The sequence below is a fragment of the Rhododendron vialii genome, chromosome 7a, assembly GCF_030253575.1.
Source record: "Rhododendron vialii isolate Sample 1 chromosome 7a, ASM3025357v1".
Classification (NCBI taxonomy): domain Eukaryota; kingdom Viridiplantae; phylum Streptophyta; class Magnoliopsida; order Ericales; family Ericaceae; genus Rhododendron; species Rhododendron vialii.
Window position 1 is genome coordinate 5,403,182 of NC_080563.1, and position 23,364 is coordinate 5,426,545.

At 37.5% G+C, this 23,364-nt stretch overlaps 2 protein-coding genes across 3 annotated transcripts; one reads left to right on the top strand and one right to left on the bottom strand.

Annotated features, from left to right (window-relative positions):
• The first annotated feature begins 2,645 nt into the window (after positions 1–2,645).
• On the top strand, positions 2,646–15,175 carry LOC131334198 (uncharacterized). The gene is made up of 2 exons (XM_058369110.1): positions 2,646–2,675; positions 12,745–15,175. Exon 2 carries the CDS (start codon positions 12,763–12,765, stop codon positions 14,953–14,955), a length of 2,193 nt encoding a protein of 730 aa, XP_058225093.1. The 5' UTR covers positions 2,646–2,675; positions 12,745–12,762; the 3' UTR covers positions 14,956–15,175.
• Positions 15,176–15,380: 205 nt separating this feature from the next.
• Positions 15,381–22,722, bottom strand: LOC131334204 (DNA-directed RNA polymerases II and V subunit 8A-like). Of its 2 annotated transcripts, none has more exons than XM_058369120.1 (5): positions 22,460–22,722; positions 18,547–18,657; positions 16,743–16,900; positions 15,922–16,016; positions 15,381–15,699 (listed from the first exon to the last, which is right to left on the bottom strand). In XM_058369120.1, the coding sequence occupies exons 2-5, from the start codon at positions 18,617–18,619 to the stop codon at positions 15,588–15,590; spliced, it is 438 nt and encodes a 145-aa protein (XP_058225103.1). In that variant the 5' UTR covers positions 18,620–18,657; positions 22,460–22,722; the 3' UTR covers positions 15,381–15,587. The 2 variants fall into 2 exon arrangements, with proteins under 2 accessions (XP_058225103.1, XP_058225104.1); XM_058369121.1 differs by lacking the exon at positions 22,460–22,722 and adding an exon at positions 20,334–20,370.
• Positions 22,723–23,364: the final 642 nt, after the last annotated feature.

A 23,364-nucleotide genomic window follows, 5' to 3' on the forward strand; every position in this document is an offset into this window, starting at 1 on the left:
ATTTTTTGTCAATTTTCGGAGATTATTGCTTCGTTATGACGAGAGGAACCTAAAAAGTAAAAAATTACCATCGAAATTCATTTTTTTTAATAAAGACGAAAAAATTGGCTTATTGGCTTATTTTTGTCTTGTTTTAAAAGAATTAACGGCGGACTAACGACAGTTAGCAATTGGACCAAATTGGAACAAAATGGAAAGTACAGAGTGTAAATCGAGTCAATTACAACTACAGGGACCAAGTTGACACAAACACTTAACTACAGGGACCATTTCGGTTTTTTTCCCTTTTGTTTTTATGTGGGTTTATTTGGCTCATTTTTTGCGGGAAAGCCAATGACTTTTTTAGAAAAACAAGCCCGTAATCAAGGTATATCGTACTCACCTCGATAGTGCAAACCACAATTACCGCTCACACAATTTATTGATTTATGTTGGAACCCCACGACTCATGAAAATCCTTAGCGACGGCTCCAATCTCAAATCACGCATTCGAGCATTTTTCAAAATCAAAACCATGATAGAGAGGGAGTGAGAGTTGTCGCGCGTAGAGAGATTAGGGACCGTGTGAAGAGTGAGTTGGTTCGAGTGGTGGTGGTGATGGGCGTATAAGAAGAAGGAAATAGACAAAGGTAGTAATGAGTATGACGCTTGGACAATTACACAATTTGGGTATATTGTGGGTATTTATAGAAGAGTTACTACAATAGAAAAATAGTTATATTAAACTATTTTATAATTTATTCTACCATAACTTCACCACCAACTACTTGTCTGTGCCTTTCAAAAAAAACTACTTGTCTGTGCATTAAAGCACCGGATGAGTTTTGCTGGCAGAAAAATACCGTGCCCAAAGCATCTAGTTTGGCTTGGGGAAAATATCTAGCTACGACAAAATAATTCATAACCCACAATTCTAGTAATAATTTATATCTATAGCATTAATGAAAAGGGTATAGAAAACTATTTGGCCAAAGCAATATCTGCCGACATGTGAAAATTTTGGAAGATAGTCTGTATATTTAGAGGTTGTTCTTCTAGATAAGTCACTTGGCTTATTTTTTGTTCTTATTCAATTTTTTTTTTGCATTTATTAGTTTTTTGTCAATTTTTTGAGGATTATTGCTTTTTTATGACAAGATGAATCTTAAAAAATAAAAAACTACGATTGAAATCTATTTTTTTTAATAAAGACGAAAAAATTGGCTTATTGGCTTATTTTTGTCTTTATTATTTTTGTCTTTATTCAAAAAAATTAGGTTTCAATGGTATTTTTTTTAGATTCCTTTCGTTATGACGAAGTAATAATCCACAAATCGGTTACGTTGTCCGGTTTTCGTTTTCTGAAAATATTTAAAAATTACCGTTAACATTAAAATTCATTCCGAATCTAACTGTCGTGTTTGAATTTTATAATAAATTTCTAATTATCATATTTTAATGTTTAAGTTAAAATTTGGGTTAACACAAATTATTTGCATAAACGCGTAATTTTTTAGCTTGAAATTGTCTTCTTGAAAAATATTGTTAGTACTCCTCCGTCTCAAATTCTTGATCATTTTTCCTTTTTTAGAAACCTCAAAGAATTGGCTATATTTTTTATATCAAATATGGATCTTGTTTGATAGATCTCAATGACCTCTTTTATACAAAGTTTTAAAAATCACTTAAAAATTATAGATTGTAAGATGAAAAATTCTAAAATCAGCATAATATGCTAATAATAGTAAATGTGTGAATGTATATTAAATGGCGTAAAAAATATATAGAAATACGTATTTCTCTTATTTTATAATGTGCTTATTGTCAGCCCAATGAACTAACAATAGCAAAACCGTTATAAGATTAATCAATTGAAACACACTCTTAAAGAGTATCAACATTTTGGAACGAATGGAGTTTGTGACATTGGATCCCCTGCATGCTGTACAAATCCAATCAAGTACATGGCCATTATCAACCTGACACAGACATTACAAACTATGTACTTTAGCATAAAATTGTAAAGCACGGGAACGTCCAAAAATTAATTTCTGTTTCAGAGAGGTTCAACTATCACACGGAGCCTTATTTATTGTAGATTGTTTCATGAGGATTGATAGTGCTCATGAAATATTTGCATGAAAGTAAGGAAATTGAACGGTTCAAATTTACATTTGTGTGATATGAATCTGAATCGTCCAGTGTTAAGCTGAACCATTCAATTCCTTTTTATGAATATGTTTCTTGTACCATTACATTTTCCCGGTTCCACACCCCTCTTGGAGCTCAACTACTCCGTGTAGGTTTTCTTCATACTATGCCATTTATAGATAAATAAATAAATAAATAAAATCACTGATCCTCACCTATAAATTGTGTACTCCTGTTGCTCTGATGAATTTTATATATATATATATATATATATATATATATATATATATATATATGAGAAAAACTTATTTATGGAGTCTCGTGCGTCCAAAAGTTTTTGGATTTTTCGGATTAAAAATAACATTGCCTATTGTTGGTCAGAAATATTTATTACCAGTCAAAATTTAAAAACAAATCTCAACTATTAATTGTCGAAACGGATGAATGTGATTGCATGGAGCCTCTGTAAGTCGATCTCTAGTCTATATATATACACTCCCTGTTAAGTTCCTATTACCACCCTCTGAAGATCTAATAGTGTTTCGGTATGTATTCTCTCTCTCTCTCTCTCTCTCTCTCTCTCTCCAACATTCTGCTGCTTTAGAAGTGAATCTATTGCTCCAACTTGCTACTTATGTTGTTCAATATCTGTGTCACCTTTGGGCGGATGGAGTGGGGAGAATCAAACAATTAAAAAATGGATGAATTTAACATACATTTCAGGTTTCACACAAGCAGAGACACAACACCTTAGAGACACATCAACCACACCCCTCTCACATACAGGTGGATCCCGTTCACATCAACCACATCCCTCTCACATACAGGTGGGTCCCGTTGGAACGGGATCCACCTGTATGTGAGAAGGGTGTGGTTGATGTGTCTTTAGGTGATGTGCCTCTAGCATTTTTTGAACAAAAATGATACTCACACAACAATCCAAACATAATAACTTACACAACTTCTTACATACATGTGGACTTTGTGTGAGTAGCATTGTTGTTTTTGGAAATATATACTACTAACCTCAGCTTATATACTTTTGGAACAATTATCAAAGACTTTCCAAGTTAACAAAAGCTCTCGTAGAGATTTCTAATGTAGTAAGAGGATTATCACGTACACTATATATAAAAATTAGTATGTCTGTTAACTTATATCCTGAAATTTGTACACGCACACACCACTACAACGAAAATGGCATTTTGTGACAAAATCACGTGACGAAATTTGAATTTCCTCACCAAATAGAATCTTTGTGGTGACGAAAAAGAATTTTGTCGCCGAAACATACTATTTGGCGTCGAAATTAATCTTTCGTCACCTAATAGTATCCATTCATAGACGAAATCTTATTTTCCTCACCAAAAGGTAACATTTGGAGAAAAGATACCTTTGAGCGACGAAATTTGTATTTTCACCAAATCTAAGGCTAATTTATTTTTTGTTTTGAAAAAATCATATTATTTAGACTAAATAATATATGATGTATGTAATATATTTGTATTATGCAGTAATTACAAATTATTTATAAAATGATGATACATATTAAATTTAGCAAAAATACTGATGAAATGTTAAGTGGCCTAGGGGAAAGAGATCAGTTAAGGTATGTACCAAAGGTTGAGGGTTCGAATATTAGTAGCCAACAATTACAGTTGAGTTAAATGTTATTTTTCTAGTTTGGTCGCCTTCCAAAGGTTTATGTTAGTGACAACATTTTTCGTCACCAAAAACTACCTTACACTTGCAGCGACAACCGCTAATAGGTGACAAAACATGGTAAAATATATATTTCGTCACCAATACTTTTAGTAACGAAATTTAATTATTTAGCGACGAAAATTGATTGGTCACCAAAAGTAATTCTTCTTGCTCCACACACTACTGCGAGTTTCTCTCTCTAGCTCACCCCTCCCCCACAAATCTCACACACCTCATATATATATATATATATATATATATATATATATATATATATATATATATATATATATATATTGGGGCGGTTCCGGAGACCCTTAAAAAAATCCTCCAAATCTTAATCTCATAATTTTCGATCAAATTTTGATGATCCGAGCCGCTCAATGTGTTCAGAACATGATTTTAAGGGTGCTTGTGAGAAACTGGCAAAAAAACTAACCAGAAAGGGCTTGATTTGAACAGTTTTTTTATTGAACCGTTCAATAAAGTTCAATAAAAAACTGTTCGGATGAAATCCTTTCCGGTCATTTTTTTTTTCTGATTTCTCGCTAGCACTCTTAAAATCACGTTCTGATTACATTGAGCGGCTCCGATCATCAAAATTCGATCGGGAACTTGGAGGGTTTTTTTAAGGGTCCCCGGAACTGCCCCGTATATATATATATATATATATATATATATATATATATATATATATATGTGTCACCTACATAGGATGATTTACGCTATATTTTTTGTCTTTAAATTTAGATTTAATTTGGCTGTCTCTCGTCCACACATCACGTCTTAAATCGGGACGACAAATATCTCTTTTTTACTGGCCCGTAAAAAATCATGTTCATCTTACCAAAATTATATCAAATCTCGGTCCGTCTCGTTTACTTTGAGCCTAGTGAGCTCTTCACGCAAATGCATGTCCCACCATTATATTGGCACGTCTATGCATTTCAACGATTTGTAGAGCCAAAAACTCACGTCAATTTTGTGTGTCTTCTTCACGTCTCGCCGTTTTAATTAATTTCGAGCACAAATTGCCAAAATCTTGCTTCAACAACGTTTATTGCAAATTATGTACAACACCCACCCCCGAGAGCCTCTCCCTCTAAACTTTTCCTCCTTCTAGGGTTGCTTCTTTGGGGGTGGGGGTGGCCATCACTTCTCACCTCCACCTCCCCTCCTCCTTCCGGCCTTCCTCTTCTTCACATCCTAGCATCCTCATGCTTCACTTGCGCCTCCCCCCATCCACTCTAGCTCCGCCTCCATCCGCCTCCATCTCCCCCCACCCTCACCACCACCACCCTCCGTTCGGTGCATGCTGGGGCCAATCTGGTGTAGATTTGAAGAAGAGATGATTAGACTTTGCTTATCCGGCGAATAAGCCGATGGATCCTGTGCGGCGGCTTTCGACGACAGAGTTCTCGGCTGGATTTTTTTTTCCTTTTTTTTTTTTGGTTCGATTATTTTTAGGTTATGTTGATTTGGGTTGGAATTTGTTGGTTTGATTTCTATCCCTTTTATGGGGGTTTCTGGGTGTAGGGTTTCTAATCTTGGATCTTGTGGTTGTTTTTACCGCAGTTGAGAGTTTGTTGCTCTCTCTGTTTGGAGGTTGGTTGTCACACCCCAAAATAAGAAGTGACCGGCCATGAACCACAAGACCAAAGCTCGTAGAACATGCAGCCTAAAAAGGAATTTTATAAAAACTCCCAACCAAGGATCCACCAAACAGTCAACCATTTTTTTTATTCAGAACATCCCCAACCAATAAATTCCATAAAAAGAATGGGGCACAAACATCCCATGAACCAAATAAATCCAGTGATCCAACAGTAATAAAAGAATCCAGATGTCTGACAAAATGTTTCAAATGCGAAAGCAATTAATAAAATAAAAATATGATGAGACACCCTAAGGAGATCAAACTAAAAGAAGACCCCGAGATGCCGCCGGAGTCCTCCTAACCCCAACTTGCCTGAAAATAGAGTTGGAATAAATCCGTCAGCTGACGAGCTCAGTGAATAGCAAAGCATGTATATTAGAATAAAGTTCTGAAACATGGATGAAAATAATTTACCATGACAATATAAATTTGGCATATGCGGTGAACAACAAAATAATCCATTAATCCAATTAACGATTCATCTGATAAGTCTTAATGGTGTTCTCAATCCAATCTCCAACAATAATGGGGAACCACAACCAAAACCAATAGTACCAAATGCCAGTGAATAAATGTCTCATAATTGGATCCAATATCGAAACTTAGAGTCACCATGAGCGCAGGCAGCCTGTGAAACTTTTTCCTAAGAATGATCCGGTTAATAACAACCGTTGAGCATTAGGGTCACCGGCCTAATCCGGTTTCTTCCCTAATGGCCAGAGTCACCCGCACACAGAGGATTAATTTCCCTGGACTTCCAAAATATGTTTCCATCAATATCCACAAAGTTCTCACCAAAAGATTATTCGATCAACAAATGGTTTCACCAATCCGCATGCCAATTTCAAGAACCAAATAAAACAAATACATGTTCCCAATTTCAATAGTAAATTTCTCAAAACTACAATTTAAAGGATACGGGGAAGTTCGCAAATACGTACATGTTTAACCACTCACCTGGGTCCAAAAATAATGCAAGTCGGACGCGCAAAAAGATGCCTAACCTGAACAAAGAATCATTTAGCAATATTATCACTAACAGTGTCAACATACTTATAGCAATATGGGACTGCCTTAAAAAAAATACAAAAACTAAAATAATTCTAAGCCACCAAAACTACAAAGCCCCAAGTAGGCCTGTCAATGGACCGGATTCGATCCGGATCCGATCCGAAAAATCCGATCCGGATCCGGATCCGGATCCGATAACATCGATCCGATAATCCGATAATCCGGATCCGGTAATTCAATACGGATCCGGATCGGATCCGGATCGGATCGGATTAAATCCGTTATCAATCCGAATCCGAACTTTATTTTTTTTTAAAATTTTAATTTTTTTTAAAAAAATAGTAAAATTTTTATTTTGAAAAAAAAAATGTTTAAGAAGTTGTATTTTTATTTTTATTTTTTATTTTTAATTTTTTAATTTTTTTTCTGAAAATAATTTTTTTTTGAAAAAAAAAAGTTGTATTTTTTTGAAAAAAATATTTTTTTTTGGCTAAAATTTTTGAAGTAAAAAAAGTTTCCGGATCGGATCCGGATTTTCGGATCGGATCCGGATTTTTCGGATTCGGATCCGGATTCTCGCTATCGGATTTGAGTCTTATCGGATCCGGATCGGATTGTGTCTTATCGGATTCGGATCCGGATCCGGATCTGTCGGATCCGGATCGGATCCGGCCCATTGACAGGCCTAGCCCCAAGCTTTAATCTTCAACTCCAAACAAACTGTTTTTCTACGTACACCACTTGTTCCTTTCCCAAGACAATCAAAACACAAGCCACACCAATCCTAATACTTCAAAGCTCTAAACCCAATCCTCCAAAAACAGATGGTTGAATTTATTTCTCAAAGAAAGAACCGATGCTATTATCATCGGGAAACCTTATTGCTTTACACCACTTCACAGGCACGCACGCACGACCCTCTCTCCTTTTCTCAAAAGCTGCTACCCACCAAATCAACATAAAATAATATCCATCCAAGTAAACCTGCCCCTTTATGAATGGTATTGATCCCAAGTTAGTAAACAACCAAGAATTTTACCGAAACTTACCATGTCGGAAGACGACTCCGATACCCTTATGCGGCCACTGCTCTCTCTCCAGCCTTTTATCTCCAATGTTAACCCTAATGAACTTGTGATTACCTAACCAAGGGAAACCCTTTTAAACTACCCATTGATAATCACGCTCACCCTCAAAAATAGCTTATTAGATAATTAGAATTTAGATAGAATATAACACAAATTTATAGAATTACAATTCGGTACCACTATTTTACCAAAAAATAATCTCATACTCTAAGGATTACGATGGTATCAACAACACCCATAGCGCACGCAAAATAATTAATTAAAACCCAATCATAAACACACATATAATAAATGACAACATAAATAAATAAATAAATAAAAATGCCAGGCCATAACATCGGTAATGGCCGACTCACTGGCAAAACCTGGTGCGAGGATCTAGTGATAATCTTGGATAGTTAGGCCTCTTTGTTTGGTTATTTACTCCCTTTGAAATGATATCCAACTTCGATCGTTGATGTACTCGGTTGTTTCTTGTATAATACAACTCCTACATACCATTTTGGCACAAAAAAAATACGTTTATTGCCGAAAAATTGCGTCCGATTCTGGTCCGCTCTCATTTCCTTCGTTGATTTCTCGTCAGTTATGTGGCCACAAGTAGGCAAAATTTTGCTCGAAAGTCATTATCTCGTCTTGAAATGAGTTGTTATCGTCAAAATATCGCCTAGATCTCTTTTGGAAACCAATTTATCATCTCTTAAGTCTGATATCGCCTAATATGTATCACCTTTATTGTCTAATCTGTCCAATTTTTGCAAATATATCTGTGTTCCGTTTATATAACGTCTGAAAATCAACTTAACGCCCCAAACCATCTATATATCATTTGTATCGTCTATACTGGATAAATATCGCATGATATCAACTCCTATCGGTATTATATCGCAAGTCTCACGAAAATATCGTGACTGGCTCAATATCGCAGAAAACAAAATGTTTAGCGGCTCGGCTCCTCTCCCGGGTTGCATACGCTCTGTAAATAAATCGATCGAGGTGGTGATTGTTAGCAAAACTCACTAATGACAGTTTAATTTGGTTTGCCCCGTTCCGATACTCAAAAAAAGCCCTTATTTTTTAAGAAGGCAATTTCAAGTTAAAAAATGAGGGGCTTATTGAAATCTAAAAATATGCACTATGGATCTTGTTTGAAAGATCTCATTGAGATCTTTTATACGATGCAAAAAAAATTAAAAAATTATTTTTCATTTACATTATTTTTGAGTTTGAAAATGTGAAATAAGCTGCTTATTTTTTAAGAAGGTTTCTGGAACGGATTAGTGATTTGTTAGTGGTTAGTCAGTTAGAGCATCCACATTGTAATAAGCAAATGAGTTTGGATAATCAAACTTAACAATAATGTTCCAAAAACACCTCACATTGTAATAAGCAAAGTTACAAGTCTTTTAGTAAATAATCAAATTTCACTCATTCCATAACCAAACTTAACAACTTTTATCAATAACCAAAACTCAATAACCAAACTCAAAACTCAAAAACTCAAAAACACCCCACATTGGAATCGTCTCATCGAGACGAATAATTTGGTGTGGTCGGGTGCGTAATTGAAATTAAAGTGATTGAACAAATGTGCATTTTGTATTGTGGGGGTTTTTTTGGTTAGGGATGCAAAAATAACCAATGTGGAGGTAGAGGTTGTTAAGTTTGATTATGAACTAAATGGATAATCAAATACTGACGTGACACATTTTAATTATTGGTTTTGATTAGATGCTCTTAGTTAGTTACTAATTGTCTTGATTAGAAAAAGTGAGCTGGCAAGGGCGTGCTCCCCTTTTTCTGTTGTAAGTTGGTTTGTAGATCGGGTTGCGGGATATTAAAGAGCTCTGAGGAGATCTGCTTTGTAATCATCGAACAAGGAATATAGAGAGAAAATATCTGTTCTTGACTGTTTTCTAGGGTTCTTGAATTCTTCTCTGAATCTTATCTCTTTTCTGTAAAATTCTTCAGTGATGACCTATATTCCGATCGATTTGTATACGATTATTTGACTAAAATAGAATTTGTTGTCAAAAGTCTTCAATCATTTACAATTCGGTTATGTAAACAAATTCTAGCACAATTTTTTTTTTTGCATTGCACATTCTAGCACAATTGGTTTTATCTACGGACACAATCAATTTATTAGTTGGTTTTTTAATCATAAAGAAGTTAAACGATTTTAAAAAGTCGATTTAGCTTATACGATTGGTTACAATATAAGTTATGAGTTTTATGGTTGAAAGTTATGATCGAACCTCATTGGTCTGACCTAGTGTTTTGAATAGTTCTCGCATTAGTTATAGTTGTTTGTGGCAAGTATTATGAGACATTGTAGCTAGGCACGTCTTTAAGACATATGAACCGTCGCTTAGAAGAATTTGTGGTACGTTTGCTTTTTTCTTACAAATGATTGTGGCTTTCTTATGATCGCTTGTGCCTTTCGTCTAAGTTTGTAGTGGCATGTGAAATTTAGTTATGAATTGCTTTATGATATTTGTTGTCCAGCTCATGTATGTTTTTCGTTAAATAAGCTAACATTTGATGACGTGCTGCAATCTGAACCCTTTATTCAGTGCATATAGTGCGTGTTTTTATTAGGTGTATTGAAGCAATGGTAGCAAACATTAGAATGTTAACTTAATCCTAAGACCACCAAGCTAGGTAGTAGTTCTAGTGATTGGAGCAGCTAACAAAAGGTTGCTCCTCTTCCACTGGTCTTAAGTTCGATTCTTGTGACCAAATGATTGGAATAACTTCCTCTTCGGCGGGGGCGGATAACGAAGCCCGTGGTGTTGTGAGGGATCAATATTTTCTCCCCGGCCAAGTTAGCTATAGCTGAAATCCAAACATTCTAGGTCCGGTGGATTCCCCCAGTTGATTGGAAGATCACTACGCTACTTCAATCTAACCTACCTTTTTTACTAAGAAAAAAAAAAAGAGAGGCTTAATCCTGAGTACAATAGGGGGCAAAAACATTAGGACAAACAGACAATGAATAACTTTTAGAAACTTTGCCCATAAGCCGTTTTTATTTTTTTCCCAAAAACGATAATATTAGAAAATCAATCTGAGTTCTTGCACACGTCTCTTATAAGGGACCAAGTAACCACGACGACGAAGATTCGGTCCAAAGACTAACCTCCTTACCAACTACTCGTTTACTTGCCACAGTATTGATAATGAAGAATAACACCAAGCTGATCCTGACTCTCCACCACTTGACCATCGAGCATGATGTTAACAACAGCTTAAGAATCACTCTCCACAATCACCAAACGCGAATTAACTAAGCTGCAAACCCAATAAAAGATGTACCCCTTCGAATCGCCATGGCTTCAGTTACTGCTGGGCTAGAGAACCCACGAAGAGGCCGGCCCCATAGAAGCAGCAACAAAGCCTCAATGACTGTTTCGAAACACGGCACCAAAACCCCCTTTCAACGATTCCTTTTTCCATGCTCCGTACGTCCACCTTAATCTTCAGCGTATCACCAGTCGGACGTTGCCATAGATTACCAACTCCATTACCAACCGTGAGGCATCGACGTTACACCCGTTTGGTTTGCTGCCAAGAACTGATCTTGCGATATATCCCTCAACTGATTGCTTATTGATTACCTGAGGCATGCAGGTTCACCACTTGCTCAAAGCAGGCCTGCTTGTTAGGGGTCAAAGGAAGAAGATTATCCATGGCCCCAGATTAATTAATCTGCCTCTCTGATCTGCCACAAGGAAAGCTCTTAGGGAATGTATTTTAGAGGTCTTTGGCCCCGGATTAGTCCTTCAGCCCCGGCCTCATCCGATGCTTGTTTTGTTACCTAAATGAGAAGGGGATTATCTTTGGGACCCGTCCACAAGAGTTTAGCTTTTGGCTTTAAATGAGATCCGCTAGTGAATGCTGAGGTTAATTGGTCCCCGTAATTAGTCAAGATACATATAAGATGGCTCGGATACATGTTTATATATATCGGGGCGGTTCCGGAAACACCTAAAAAAACACCTCATAGTTTCCGATCAAATTTTAATGATCCGAACCGCTCAATGTGATCAGAACGTGATTTTAAAGGTAATTGTGAGAAATCAGCAAAAAAAATGATCGGGAAGGGCTTGATCCGAACAGTTTCAAACAGTTTTTTATTGAACGGTTCAAATAAAAACTGCTCAAATCAAAGCCTTTCCCAGTCATTTTTTTTGCTAATTTCTCGCGGGCACCTTTAAAATCACATTCTGCACATATTGAACGGTTCGGATTATAAAAATTTGATCGGAAACTATGAGATTGAGATTTGGGGTGTTTTTTTAAGTGTTTTTTTTGGTGTCCCTTGAACCGTTCCATATATATATATATATATATATATATATCAGTTCCTCATAGGAGGTAAAATTTACTATTCACTAGACTTAAAATCTTATTTTCTTCACTCTTTCTCTTTCAACCAAACAATAGAAGGGAAAAAAATTTAATTTTCCATTTTTTTCCTTTTTTTTCACTAAGTTCTAAACAGAGCCTAAATCTTTAATTATAAAAATGTCATTTTCCTCTTTAAACTCAATCACCCATCCACCCAAATCCATCCATATCAACCACAAAACAAACCAAGTATATATATACATATTCCCCCTTCTGAATAATTACCCATCTATCAACCCCATGTATAATATCCTCACTTCCGCTATATCCCTCCAACATTTATCCCGCAAACAAATGGCCATTAAAACTTTTGCACAAAATTGGAAAAAATTACCGATACCTTAACGCACGTAACGGCCATATTTTGCCCGTAATGGGTCCGTTGCAGACGTTAAGTATCACCAATACTAATGCGATTTTCCTTCACACTGCAACATCGGCTGTAACCTACCGGTACCGATTCCGATACATATCAGCCGATATTGTTATGTATCACCGATATTTCAAACCATGCATGGGTTAGCTATGATATGATAAGTAACAATTACGGGACCTCACAGGAAAAAATACCCTCTATCGTCGTTGCCTGACCTATATAGTGTGACCATACAACAATAGTCGCCATTCAAAAAAAAAAAAAGCCGTTGAAAAAAACATAAAACTATACTGGGCAAGTCAGTGTTTCAAGTTAATGCGCTAGCACTGCTTCAATTTTACTTTTGTTTTCTTCCCTCATGGCAGCAGAGTGAAGAAAGAACCATGCCGTGCTACAGGATTTGCGAGTTCAACAAGAACTCATATGACAATGGTATGAGAGACCTGAGGAAATGGTGGGAAGAATGGGATCTGAGGATTCTAATTCTCTACATCCTCATTGCTCAGTTATACCTTCATTTCTTCGGACGACTCCGCAGAAAGAATAAGTCACTGTTGCTGATGATTGCGACTATTTGGTTACTCTACTTATTTTCTGACTTGTTGTCAACAATTGCTCTTGGAAAGCTCTCCAAGATCAAAGTGGACGATAACAGTAAGCACAATTCCATCAAGCAAAAGGGGCATTCCAACAAGACAATGGGCGAAGAATCGCTTAGGGTGATGTGGGCACCTCTGATCTTGTTCTATCTCGGGGGTCCGGATACCATTACCGTCTTACGCGTTGAGGAAAATCAGTTGTGGATGAGACACCTTATAGGACTCTTAACCCAAGGCCTAAGAACAGCTTATGCCCTGATAGTAACCTGGAATAAGGAAGGATTGTCTCTTCTGGCCCTGCTGGTGTTTGTTCCTGGTATTATCAAGTATGGAGAGAGAGTGTGGGTAGTCAGGTCAAGATCCCATGACTACAAGGGTTTTATTAAGTTAGATTTAGAAAAAATTGACACAATCAGTGCTTCGGGACCGACTGCAAACCTAGTGCTCCTAGCCTATTCCTGGTTCCAAACCTTATTGCCTCATAATACAAGTTACAAGACTGATGCGAGGACAGTGGGAATTTTGAAAGCAAGGTTCCGTGACTCAGTTAAAAAGGGTAGTGTTGATGCTTTCAAACTGATTGAGATCGAGTTGGGTTTGATGTATGACATGCTCTTCAGCAAGGTAGGCACTATTTTTACTGTATGGGGAAGCGTACTTAGATTTCTTAGCTTCTCATTGATCGTTTCTGTGCTTGTGATATACATCACGTGCGACAAGCCTCACGGGTATTTGGAAGGTGATCATATTGTAACCATCATTCTCTTAGCTGGAGCCATTTTTCTGGAGATAGCTGGCATTATTGAGCAACTTGTTTCGGATTGGGCCATTGTTTGGGCATATAAGAATGGAAGTAAGTGGGCTACTTGGGTTCTCTTTCCACACGAAATTCTAAACTCTAAAAGCCAGAGGTGGTCTGGGTTAATGGGGCAATTCAATTTGCGGGATTTCTGCGAAAACTACAGGCCTCTTGTCTGCAATACGAAGTGGGAGTGGCTTTTTGGCAGGGAAAAAATGTTGAAGAGATTCAGCTTACAGAAGAGTCCAGACAAACAGTTGAAAGATATAATCATTCGTCACCTTCGTGAGAAATCAGAGAAAGCTGCAGTTGTTGATACTTTGCAGACTTCAACAAATACAGTTACGCAGATTGATACTTCCCAGACATCAACTCAGAAAACCGCAAATGTTAATACGGTGCAGACTTCAACAGAGAAGGTCACAAATGTTGACGAGTTACCCACTTCAGAATTGGAAAGAGGTGAGAGGACCGTTTTAAGGTATGATGGCGGGCAGCAGTTCAAGCGGAGTATTGAACTAAAACTTGGTCAAAGTATTGTCATCTGGCACGTTGCTACCGAAGTTTGCTACGAGTCGGATCATCCTAAAATTTTTGGTAAGGATAAGGTGAAGCTAAAAGTGGCCAAAAACCTCTCCGACTACATGATGTATTTGCTTGTTGCATGTCTTGATAAATTTCCTTTCTGCAACAAATACAACAGGATTATGCAAGATTCTGCTGATATGAAGAAACTTTTTTATGGAGGAGTGGTATTGAACGAGGGCAACACCACCAATATCACACTTGTGAACAGGGCACAAGAACTTGTTCTAGATATGAAGGAGAATCCGAAGAGGTGGGATATCATGGGCAACATGTGGGTTGAGATGTTGTGCGATGCCGCGAGGAAATGCCCAGTGAAGAACCACATTCAAGAGCTTCGACATGGGGGAGAGTTTCTCACCCATGTCTGGCTTTTGCTTTTGCACTTTGACACACCGAAGGAGCTAGACAGAAGCAATTCTAGCCTGAAGGATGAAAAAGACAGCGGGGTAAAAGGTGTAAGTAGTACCGTTGGAGACATGGTGGGGAATGTGATTGACGAGCGTCAATATGTTGGCGGGATACAAGCTACTATGGAAGAACTCGTGCAGAGTAAAGTTGACGGTTGGACTTCTAGTTTGACCTACTACTAAGGAAGAAGTTAAGCAGAATAAAGTTTGAGGGTTGGACTTCTAATTCTATTTATGGTTTGCTTCTGAAGTGTGTTTGTTTTTAGGAAACACTTACGTCTGCATGCCTCCGTGTGATAATAATGCTGTTTAATTGCTAAACTAGTGTAATGACATTTGAGTCATTTATCCCTATAGAGTACCGCATGATATATATAGTTGGTGGTATGCAAGATTGAATGAAGAGAATCATATGTAAGGTGAAATCCACACTAACCAGCTCTTTTATTTACACCTGGAGGCAGACTCTTCAGGTTCCCAGGCTCTATGTGCAACGCTTTTTAATGCTGATTTTAAATCTTCATAATCGTTTTGAAGATGATACCCAACCATGTTTTCCAATCTTCTCCCACCCCAGAAATAAGAGGGAACAACGGAGGGCAAAAGAGTGATCACAAGAATAGCAAAAGAGGTCTATTAAAATGTCTGCCTGTGAAAACAACTAGTTCAAGTCTGGGAGAAGTTTCACCGTCCAAAAGTAAATGAACAGTAGAAGGTTAAGACAAACACTAGTAAGAACTAAGTTATGGCCACCATTAGTTCTGGACACCGATATTCTTTTCCAAGAGAAGCAACCTCACGAATTTAGATTTGCTTCACATCTTTCTCATAAGAAGAAACAGCCTCTGATCAAGCTTAAATTCACTCATATGACTCGGATCCCCCTTCAGCATCAGTTGAAGTCCACCAAAAGAAATGTATGCAATCCTGAAGCCCAAAAAACAAAACAAAAAAATTAACCAATAGACGGAGAATTATTGCCATCCCGCTTGGACAAATTAATTTCTATCACGAAAAGATATCTTCATCAAGAAAAATAGTTGATGTCTTGTATCAGATACAAGTATATAATTTTTACAGCGGCACATCCATTTATGTTGTATGATTAACTATGACATTTTGAACAAGAGCACAATGACTATTACGTACACTTTCACAGTTCCAGATGAATCATCCTCTGACATCTTGTACAACAATCCATGCATGACATACTCGAATTTGTCAGCAAGTGATTTTGACTTGCCCTGAAATTGGAGTAGAGTAACATTTGTTAATGATATTAGGCTTTCAATACTTCAGGAAAATTAGAGCAAAAGAGAGGATTGGAGACAATTCCAGGCACGTCACAGAAGTATGTTTTCCATTTCTTATCTATTTAAAGGCGGAGCTTTTGCATATTCTAAGGCTCTTGAGTCTTGACCATCAAAGTAAATATAGCTCGTCTAAAGAAAATACAAGAGAGGGATAAGGAGTTCAACATGAGCTACAATATCAACAAAATCTCATTTTTATGTATGTCCTATTTGTTAGGTTGTGTAGCATCACTCGTACGAATTTGATGCATTTAATTTGGACAACTTGATACTCCTAATTCTGTATCCAACGCATGTAAGATGGTAGGTGCATTGCTTTGAAGGAAGATGAACCGAATGACCATGTAGTCCTGTTCCTGAGATTCCAAAGTAAAATAACCCAACTCATCCAATCGGTTGGTGAGAGGATGTCACATCATCACGATAAGAAAGATTCTGCGAGACCTATGCAAATCTTAGTTATTTAAAGTATTTTTCAGTCCAATTATGATTAAACTATCCTTTTTGTCATGTCATGGTGTCCACCAATTTGAGTTCAACTTGAATAGCATTAACAAGTACCTACAAGCTGAAAAATATTGGAGGTGCAAACAGGCCATCCATTGAACAGAGAAAAAGGCTACGAGAGATAGCTATAACCTATAAGGATCAGATTACCTCAGGTAGATAGCTAGTCACAGCTGATCCATCCAAATTTAGAGTTGGAGCTAATGCCATTCTAAACTTCTCCCCGACACAAATAGGATAAACTTCTGTATTCACATCTAGCTGTATGTGCATATCTTTTTCCTCGCTCTGTGCTTCAATGCGAGAAACTAAAAGACACACATTTATGCAACGCATTATTTTCATTAGCCACATTACACAAGCATTACCTCGAAGCAATGTCAAGATTGTGGAGTATGAGAAAATCAGAAAAAAAGATTCATCATCCATCATGCTGTATCCACTTAAAACCTAACTATGGAAACACCTCGATAAAAGCATACAAAGATGAAAAATCTCAGACACTATACAGCACTTCATGCAACCTGAAAGATTCTAGTTGTTGCATTTAAAGCACATCAGAAATTGTTTGGAAGAAGAGGTAACTTATACTGGCTTAAGTTTACTAAAATTGTCACCTTTCAGATTCATGTGTTCTTGCTGAATGTAATAAGCATTACACCAATTGAGAGTTTTCCCATTAGTAATCAATAGTTCTTGTACATCAACATGCTTGACTCTGAATTTGAAAGTCGAGATTCCGCCTTATCACTAATCAGACAACTTTACATTGCACCTTGGTTCATGAAGCAATACAATGATGGAACCATGTAGGCAGGATACAAAGAACAGGGTGAGAAGGGCAGATAGGATAAAAAGCTTCCACAAACCAAACCTGAGTTAGGTTTCTATTCCAATCCCAATCTTAAAAGGAAATGTTCCATCACAGACCATGTTCGGCCCACCAGCACAAAGGAAAGAGGATATACTGCCATCTTAGCCCCTACTACACTGCCCTCCTGGCCAAGAATTTTCAAGTGCTTAAAAAGAGGTTATATATATGCACTTCGGTTAAATACCATGCTTCACAAATTGGGTAGTACCGTTATAAGACCCAAAGAGATGAGCTAATAAAGAGGCACAACCAAACGGCATCAGGGGGGTGGACTTAAGTGCCGAAGAAAGGAAGGTCGGGAGTTCAACTCCTCTTCAAAGGTGCTAACTAACTATTCTAACAACATTGACTTTCGCCGATCAAAAAAAAAAGAGATGAGCTGATAAACCAGGTCCAATAGTGCTAAGGAAAGTTGGTTATACAGGCACTCAAAGTTAAATACCAAGGTTACAAAATTGGGTAGCGCCCTAAACAAAGCCCAGATGACCTGACCGGATGAGCTAAGAAACTATGTCCGTGAGTGAGAAGCAAATTGGTTTTCTAAGGACATCAGGTAACATGCAAATTCAGTAACCCTAACAACATGTGACTCTCAATTGAAAAAGAGGATTAAACCCAAGATAGGGGATTACCAACCCCACAAAGACCATCTAATATGGACAAGAAATAGTCAATACTAACCTGCAGGTGAAGACATACACTCCAATCTCTAGGTCTGATCTTCCATTCAATAAGGGGTGGGGAATGGGAGGGTGCAAGCGGAAGGCAGTGTCCCCAGATTCCGAGCATTTTACCCAAAAGTTTTGTAGATCACATATAATGTATGACTGATTGCCTCATCTATTGAAGGCCATTTGAATAGAATGGTGAAATGTTTATAAATTCCTTCTCTCAGAGGAGTAGGTTAAAAAAAAAAATTGCACTTGCCAAGATTTCACAGATGAGTAAGAACAATAAAATTCCAACACACACAGAGATGCTTCTTCCACCATTTCTAATATAGTTGCAGGTACCATTAACGATCTACAGATAAAAAGCAGAAACTACATGGAACCAATAATGATGCTTCCATAAACATACCTTTGTCAAACTTTTTACCATCTGGATCTAGACGATCCACCTTAATAGCATCATCAAAAAGTACCTCAATCATCTCGACCGCAAGTTTATCCCTTGAAGAGAAATTTACACCTAATGTAAAACAGCATAACAATGTTTAATTCTTAACAACAATCATCAATTCACTGAGAATAGGGATTTACATCAACCAACAACATTTCCTCGTCCAACGAAAAATACATCCAAATAACATCACATGCATCCCCATAACCCATAACAAGAAGCCAAATCAAATTCATTTATTGCAATGTTCATGCATATTCTTATTTCACGATATTCACCACAAAAAGCTTTTTCTGACTTAACAAAATTCTACAGCATTTGCAATAGCTCGAAAATGTGACCCCACATTACAACCACTATGTATTTTGTCACACCTGAACTTCCCCAATCTCAAGTATCACCCAAATCCATTAACCGTCTAGTTCATAACCGGGGATATTCTACCAGCACGCACCCACAATGTAGTAATAAGTACATAATTTTGCTAAAACAACATTGATGAAACAAGTGAAGCAATGCAACAGAAGCATAAGCGGAAAAGTGAGTAAGGAAACACCATTAGCATAATCCACCACATTACCCAATCCAAGACATGAGAATCAGTCCAAGAATGATACTGATGAGTTATGACTATTCAAAAGCCTCAAAAAGTTATATACCCGGCAATCCAACACTGATAATGGTCAAAATGCTAGTCTTGCTTTATGTGCCGCTCCTACTTCTAGAGCGGGAAGAAGTTCTTTCTTTTTAGCCTGTTAATATTTGCCTCGCCATTTCAAAGAACATAAAAGATCCTCTCGGCATGGGCAGCAGAAGATGTAGCTAATATTTTTTAAGTATAAATCACCCCCACAGGAGCGTAGCTACTTTACTAACTTGTCCCATTGGCGTACATCTTAAAACCTAGAGAATTAACCCCCAACAAGAAGTTCGGCAGTATGGTTTAGTGGAAGGGGTAAATCTGTTGGAACTTCGAAGGAGTAAATCGAGTCTAGGATGCTAAAAAGAAATGCACGGTTTAGTGGTGGTTTCTTACGCACAGGACATAAACAGTCACTATTGGAACTGAAGCAACCGAGAAAAGAAGACCAAAATCAGAATTATCCAAAACAATGCGACGGCTGAAGATTTATGGACTCAAAGTCTTTCCCTTTCTTCAGTACAATCCATGGTCCCAAACGACTGCTCAAAACTAAGATAGTGGCCACACAAAAAAAAAATTGAAATCCAGAAGGGGCCCAACAAAATTGACTCCAACGACCCAAAGCAGGAAAAAGAAAGGAAAAAAAAAAAAAAACGCGTGCCTTTACTTCATAAAAACATCATTTTGTAACTACCAGTGGTTGCGAAGTTAATTTTCCGGTAATGCAGGCCCTTGCAGGGTGTCCAGGCCCAGCTTGTGCGCACCTCCGACTAGTCCCTACAGCCCCTCCTCCATCCGTTTCACACGCACACGCTTAAACGTAGGGTGAGGTGGCCCAAGAGTTATTGGCAAGGAGAATTGAACCTTAGACCTTAAGATACACCTAAATCCCACGCCAAGACCCCAGGCCAACCCCTTGGGTTAGTGGCTGCGAAGCTGGAAGAAATCAAAATTCTAAACACTTCAAAAATTAAACTCAATAACAGACTGAATTTTGTGAAAGTAAAACCACACTCGGAAAGTTGAAGACCCAGTACAAGATCAAACTGGGTCAAGTTCAAACATCGATTCAACACACAGGACAACTGTAGAGAGTACGAACCTTGGAGAGGAGTATTGTGCTCAAATTTCTCCTTTACGAATGACTAGGTGTATGCCGGCGTGCTCGCACAAGGATTTCGTGCCCGTGAGCTTCTTTTTTGGTGAATAAATTGGCATGATATGAAATAACTAAACTGGAATAATTGGAGGGAGAACTGTGGGCAAAAGTTATTTACATAAATTTACAAATGCTTAATAATTCCTAAGTTTTGAAGCAAAAGATTTGTCTGGTGAATAGACAACGCTGCAAATCACCCACACCAAAAGATTTGCTTTGTTGTCTATTGGTAATAGCTGAAGCAAAAGATTTGTTTATATGCTAGATGATGCTATCGCATTTAAAATAGACATTTGCAAATCATACACACCAAAAAAAGTAACGGAGCGAAGAAGAGAAATTAATGAAAATACCCCATAAAAAGGATGTGAAAGAAAATTAATACAGATTAACTATGTCAAACATTGCCCAAACAGATAGAACACATACAGTTTGCAGCCAGTTGTTACAACTGGTGGCAAACAACAGCCCTGCATTAAGAATCTCCATCCATGATCCACATACCTATTTCTTCTAGCCATTTCTGAACTAAATCCATTTCCATCTTAAAAGGACCAATAAACCATCTTCTTTCCATCTCCCAAAGTGGTTTGATTGAGATAAGTAGCATTGAGGTCCACGCCAAAGTTCATCTCATCAATACCCTTAAAATTCACACCTCTCTGTTCTAGTACTTTGGCCGCTACAAAGCCAAAGTTTCTGCCATCCATTGAACTGATGCATTGTCAAGGTAAAGAAAATGCCAGCATGACTATAGTATTAAGACGGGTTAGGTGACTGGGAAATCAAGAGTCAAACTGTCCAAAATGAGAGTTGATTGTCTGGTTGTCTGCATTGTCAAATTCCCAGGGCATTTGAAAACTGCGAGGAGAATTGCCCGGCAATTTTGCTCAGTTTGATAACAGAAAGTACGAACGTTATTGTAGGATGATTTTGGAAAGTGGTAAATCTTCAAAGCTTCATTTTGAAGCAAATTTCAAATGGGTATTCCCTTAACCTAGTAGTTCGATGTATGTCACCGAGTCAGAGAGTTCCATTGGAAAGAATCCATGAGACAATAGCCGAATCTTTTATTAGTATTGTCAATTGGACTTTCTACCGGGAAATTTGACATCTCAACAAATCGATTCAAATGTGTAACTGAAATTCATACGATGATACTTGACGCCAAGTTAAACACAAAAGAGTAGCTCTCTCATGTAAAAACAACCACAACCACCGAAAAAGTTAAATTCAGAATTCACAAATTCAAATGCATACACAACCAAATCAAAAATAAGAGAATGCCAAACACTCAATATAGCCGAAAACGTAAGCAGTTGAAATAGCTACTTTGATTATTGTGCTTTCAAATGAATCTTTATCATCAATTTTTTGTATTGTATGCACAGCCTTCTTGTTGGAAGAATCTTGTATTTTTCTAATCATGCAAAGAAAACCATTCAAACATTTCAACAAACATGCAAAGTGCTAATGCTACATAACTACATTCACTCTGTAGAAAATAGATAGCAAAAGTTTCTTGTGGGAAGAATCTTGTATTTTTCTGACCATGCAAAGAAAACCATTCAAACATTTCATCAAACATGTAAAGTGCTACCGCTACATAACTACATTCACTTTGTGGAAAAGAGATAGCAAAAGTGGGATAGAGCTGGTCTAATATTATTTTGCATTCTCATTCACCTCTTTTCTTTTCTTTTTTAATCTTTATCGGCCAAATCGCCCACCAGTGGACTCCAAACCAGCCTTCTAAAACACCAGCATGGTGAACTACACTTGATGTCGTTCCAGAAAGCATATCACCATCGAAAACATGATTAGGGGGAAACATTCTCTGAACTACGTAGAACCGTTCAATCAACTGAGTACCAGAAATCACATATAATAGAATATCTATACCCTTCACCGTAGCTACCAAATTGGCTCAAAATCCCCAATCCCAGTTAACCCTAACCCTAATTCGAATTCCAAACAATCGAATGAACAAGTTCTAAACAATCGATCTCAGTTTAGCCACAACCCTAATCTGAGAAAAACAGGAGCAATGGAGAGAGAGACAGACAGACCTTGTCGGCGGAGGGAAGGCGCTAACGGAGGTGGCGGTTGTCGGCTGTCGCGGTGGTGGTTGTGGTGGTCTGGTCGGCGGTGGCGGTGGCGGACGCACTGGTGGTGTTCGTTGGTCCTCCTCCTCCTCTCTCTCTCTCTCTCTCTCTCTTTCTCTCTTTCTTCGTTTAGAACCAGAGACCAACGCCTTTGATTTTAGGCCCCTCTCTCTCTCTCTCTCTCTCTGTGAAGGAAGGAAGCATTGGAGTAGGAGACGTGGCTTGACATCGTGGCTTGATGACTGGAGGGGCAATAGGGCAAAATTAAGGGGCAAATTGGTCCAAATTGAAAAATGTCCAAACCCTTTCAATATTTTTTTATCAACAGGTGGTTAGATTATATATCCTGCAAAGTGGGAAAATGACGGTCAATGACGTATTTTAATAATTAATATTCGTTAAAAATATTTTCAGTATTAATAAATATTTTTAGCTTGTTTTTGGCCCCCAATTGAACGAGGATTGTGGAGGCCTTTCTGTGAAAATTGCAAGGGCAAAAAACACTGAAAATTTGTTTACAACTCTGCCCCTTATAAGAATTGCTTATTTAGACTACAACTCTACACTTCAAAAATCCTCTCTTTGCACCCATCCAACCGATAATGCTTGCGTATGGAAAACATGTGGTTTGTGGCTATATCTTTTTCGAAAATGGTAATTCCATTAATTGTTTACAATATTGTTCTCAACAATATGTTTTGGCTTGATATTAATTTATCCTACCATCCAAAATCTCATATAACAAATGGTCATGTATATTATGTCATCGTTATTTGATTAAATATGCACATCTTTCTACCAATGCTAGATATGTGATACTTATGACAAAAGTGATAATATGCCCCTCTATCTAACCCTAGTATTATTCA

Bases quoted from the DNA above. Each gene is read 5' to 3' on its own strand.
- LOC131334198 (XM_058369110.1), top strand. From the start codon at position 12,763: ATGCCGTGCTACAGGATTTGCGAGTTCAACAAGAACTCATATGACAAT.
- LOC131334204 (XM_058369120.1), bottom strand. From the start codon at position 18,619: ATGATTGAGGTACTTTTTGATGATGCTATTAAGGTGGATCGTCTAGAT. The intron at 16,901-18,546 runs GTATGTTTATGG...TGTGTCTTTTAG, and splicing joins TGGTAAAAAGTTTGACAAAG to TTTCTCGCATTGAAGCACAG. The intron at 16,017-16,742 runs GTAATCTGATCC...CTCCAATTTCAG, and splicing joins TGACTAGCTATCTACCTGAG to GGCAAGTCAAAATCACTTGC.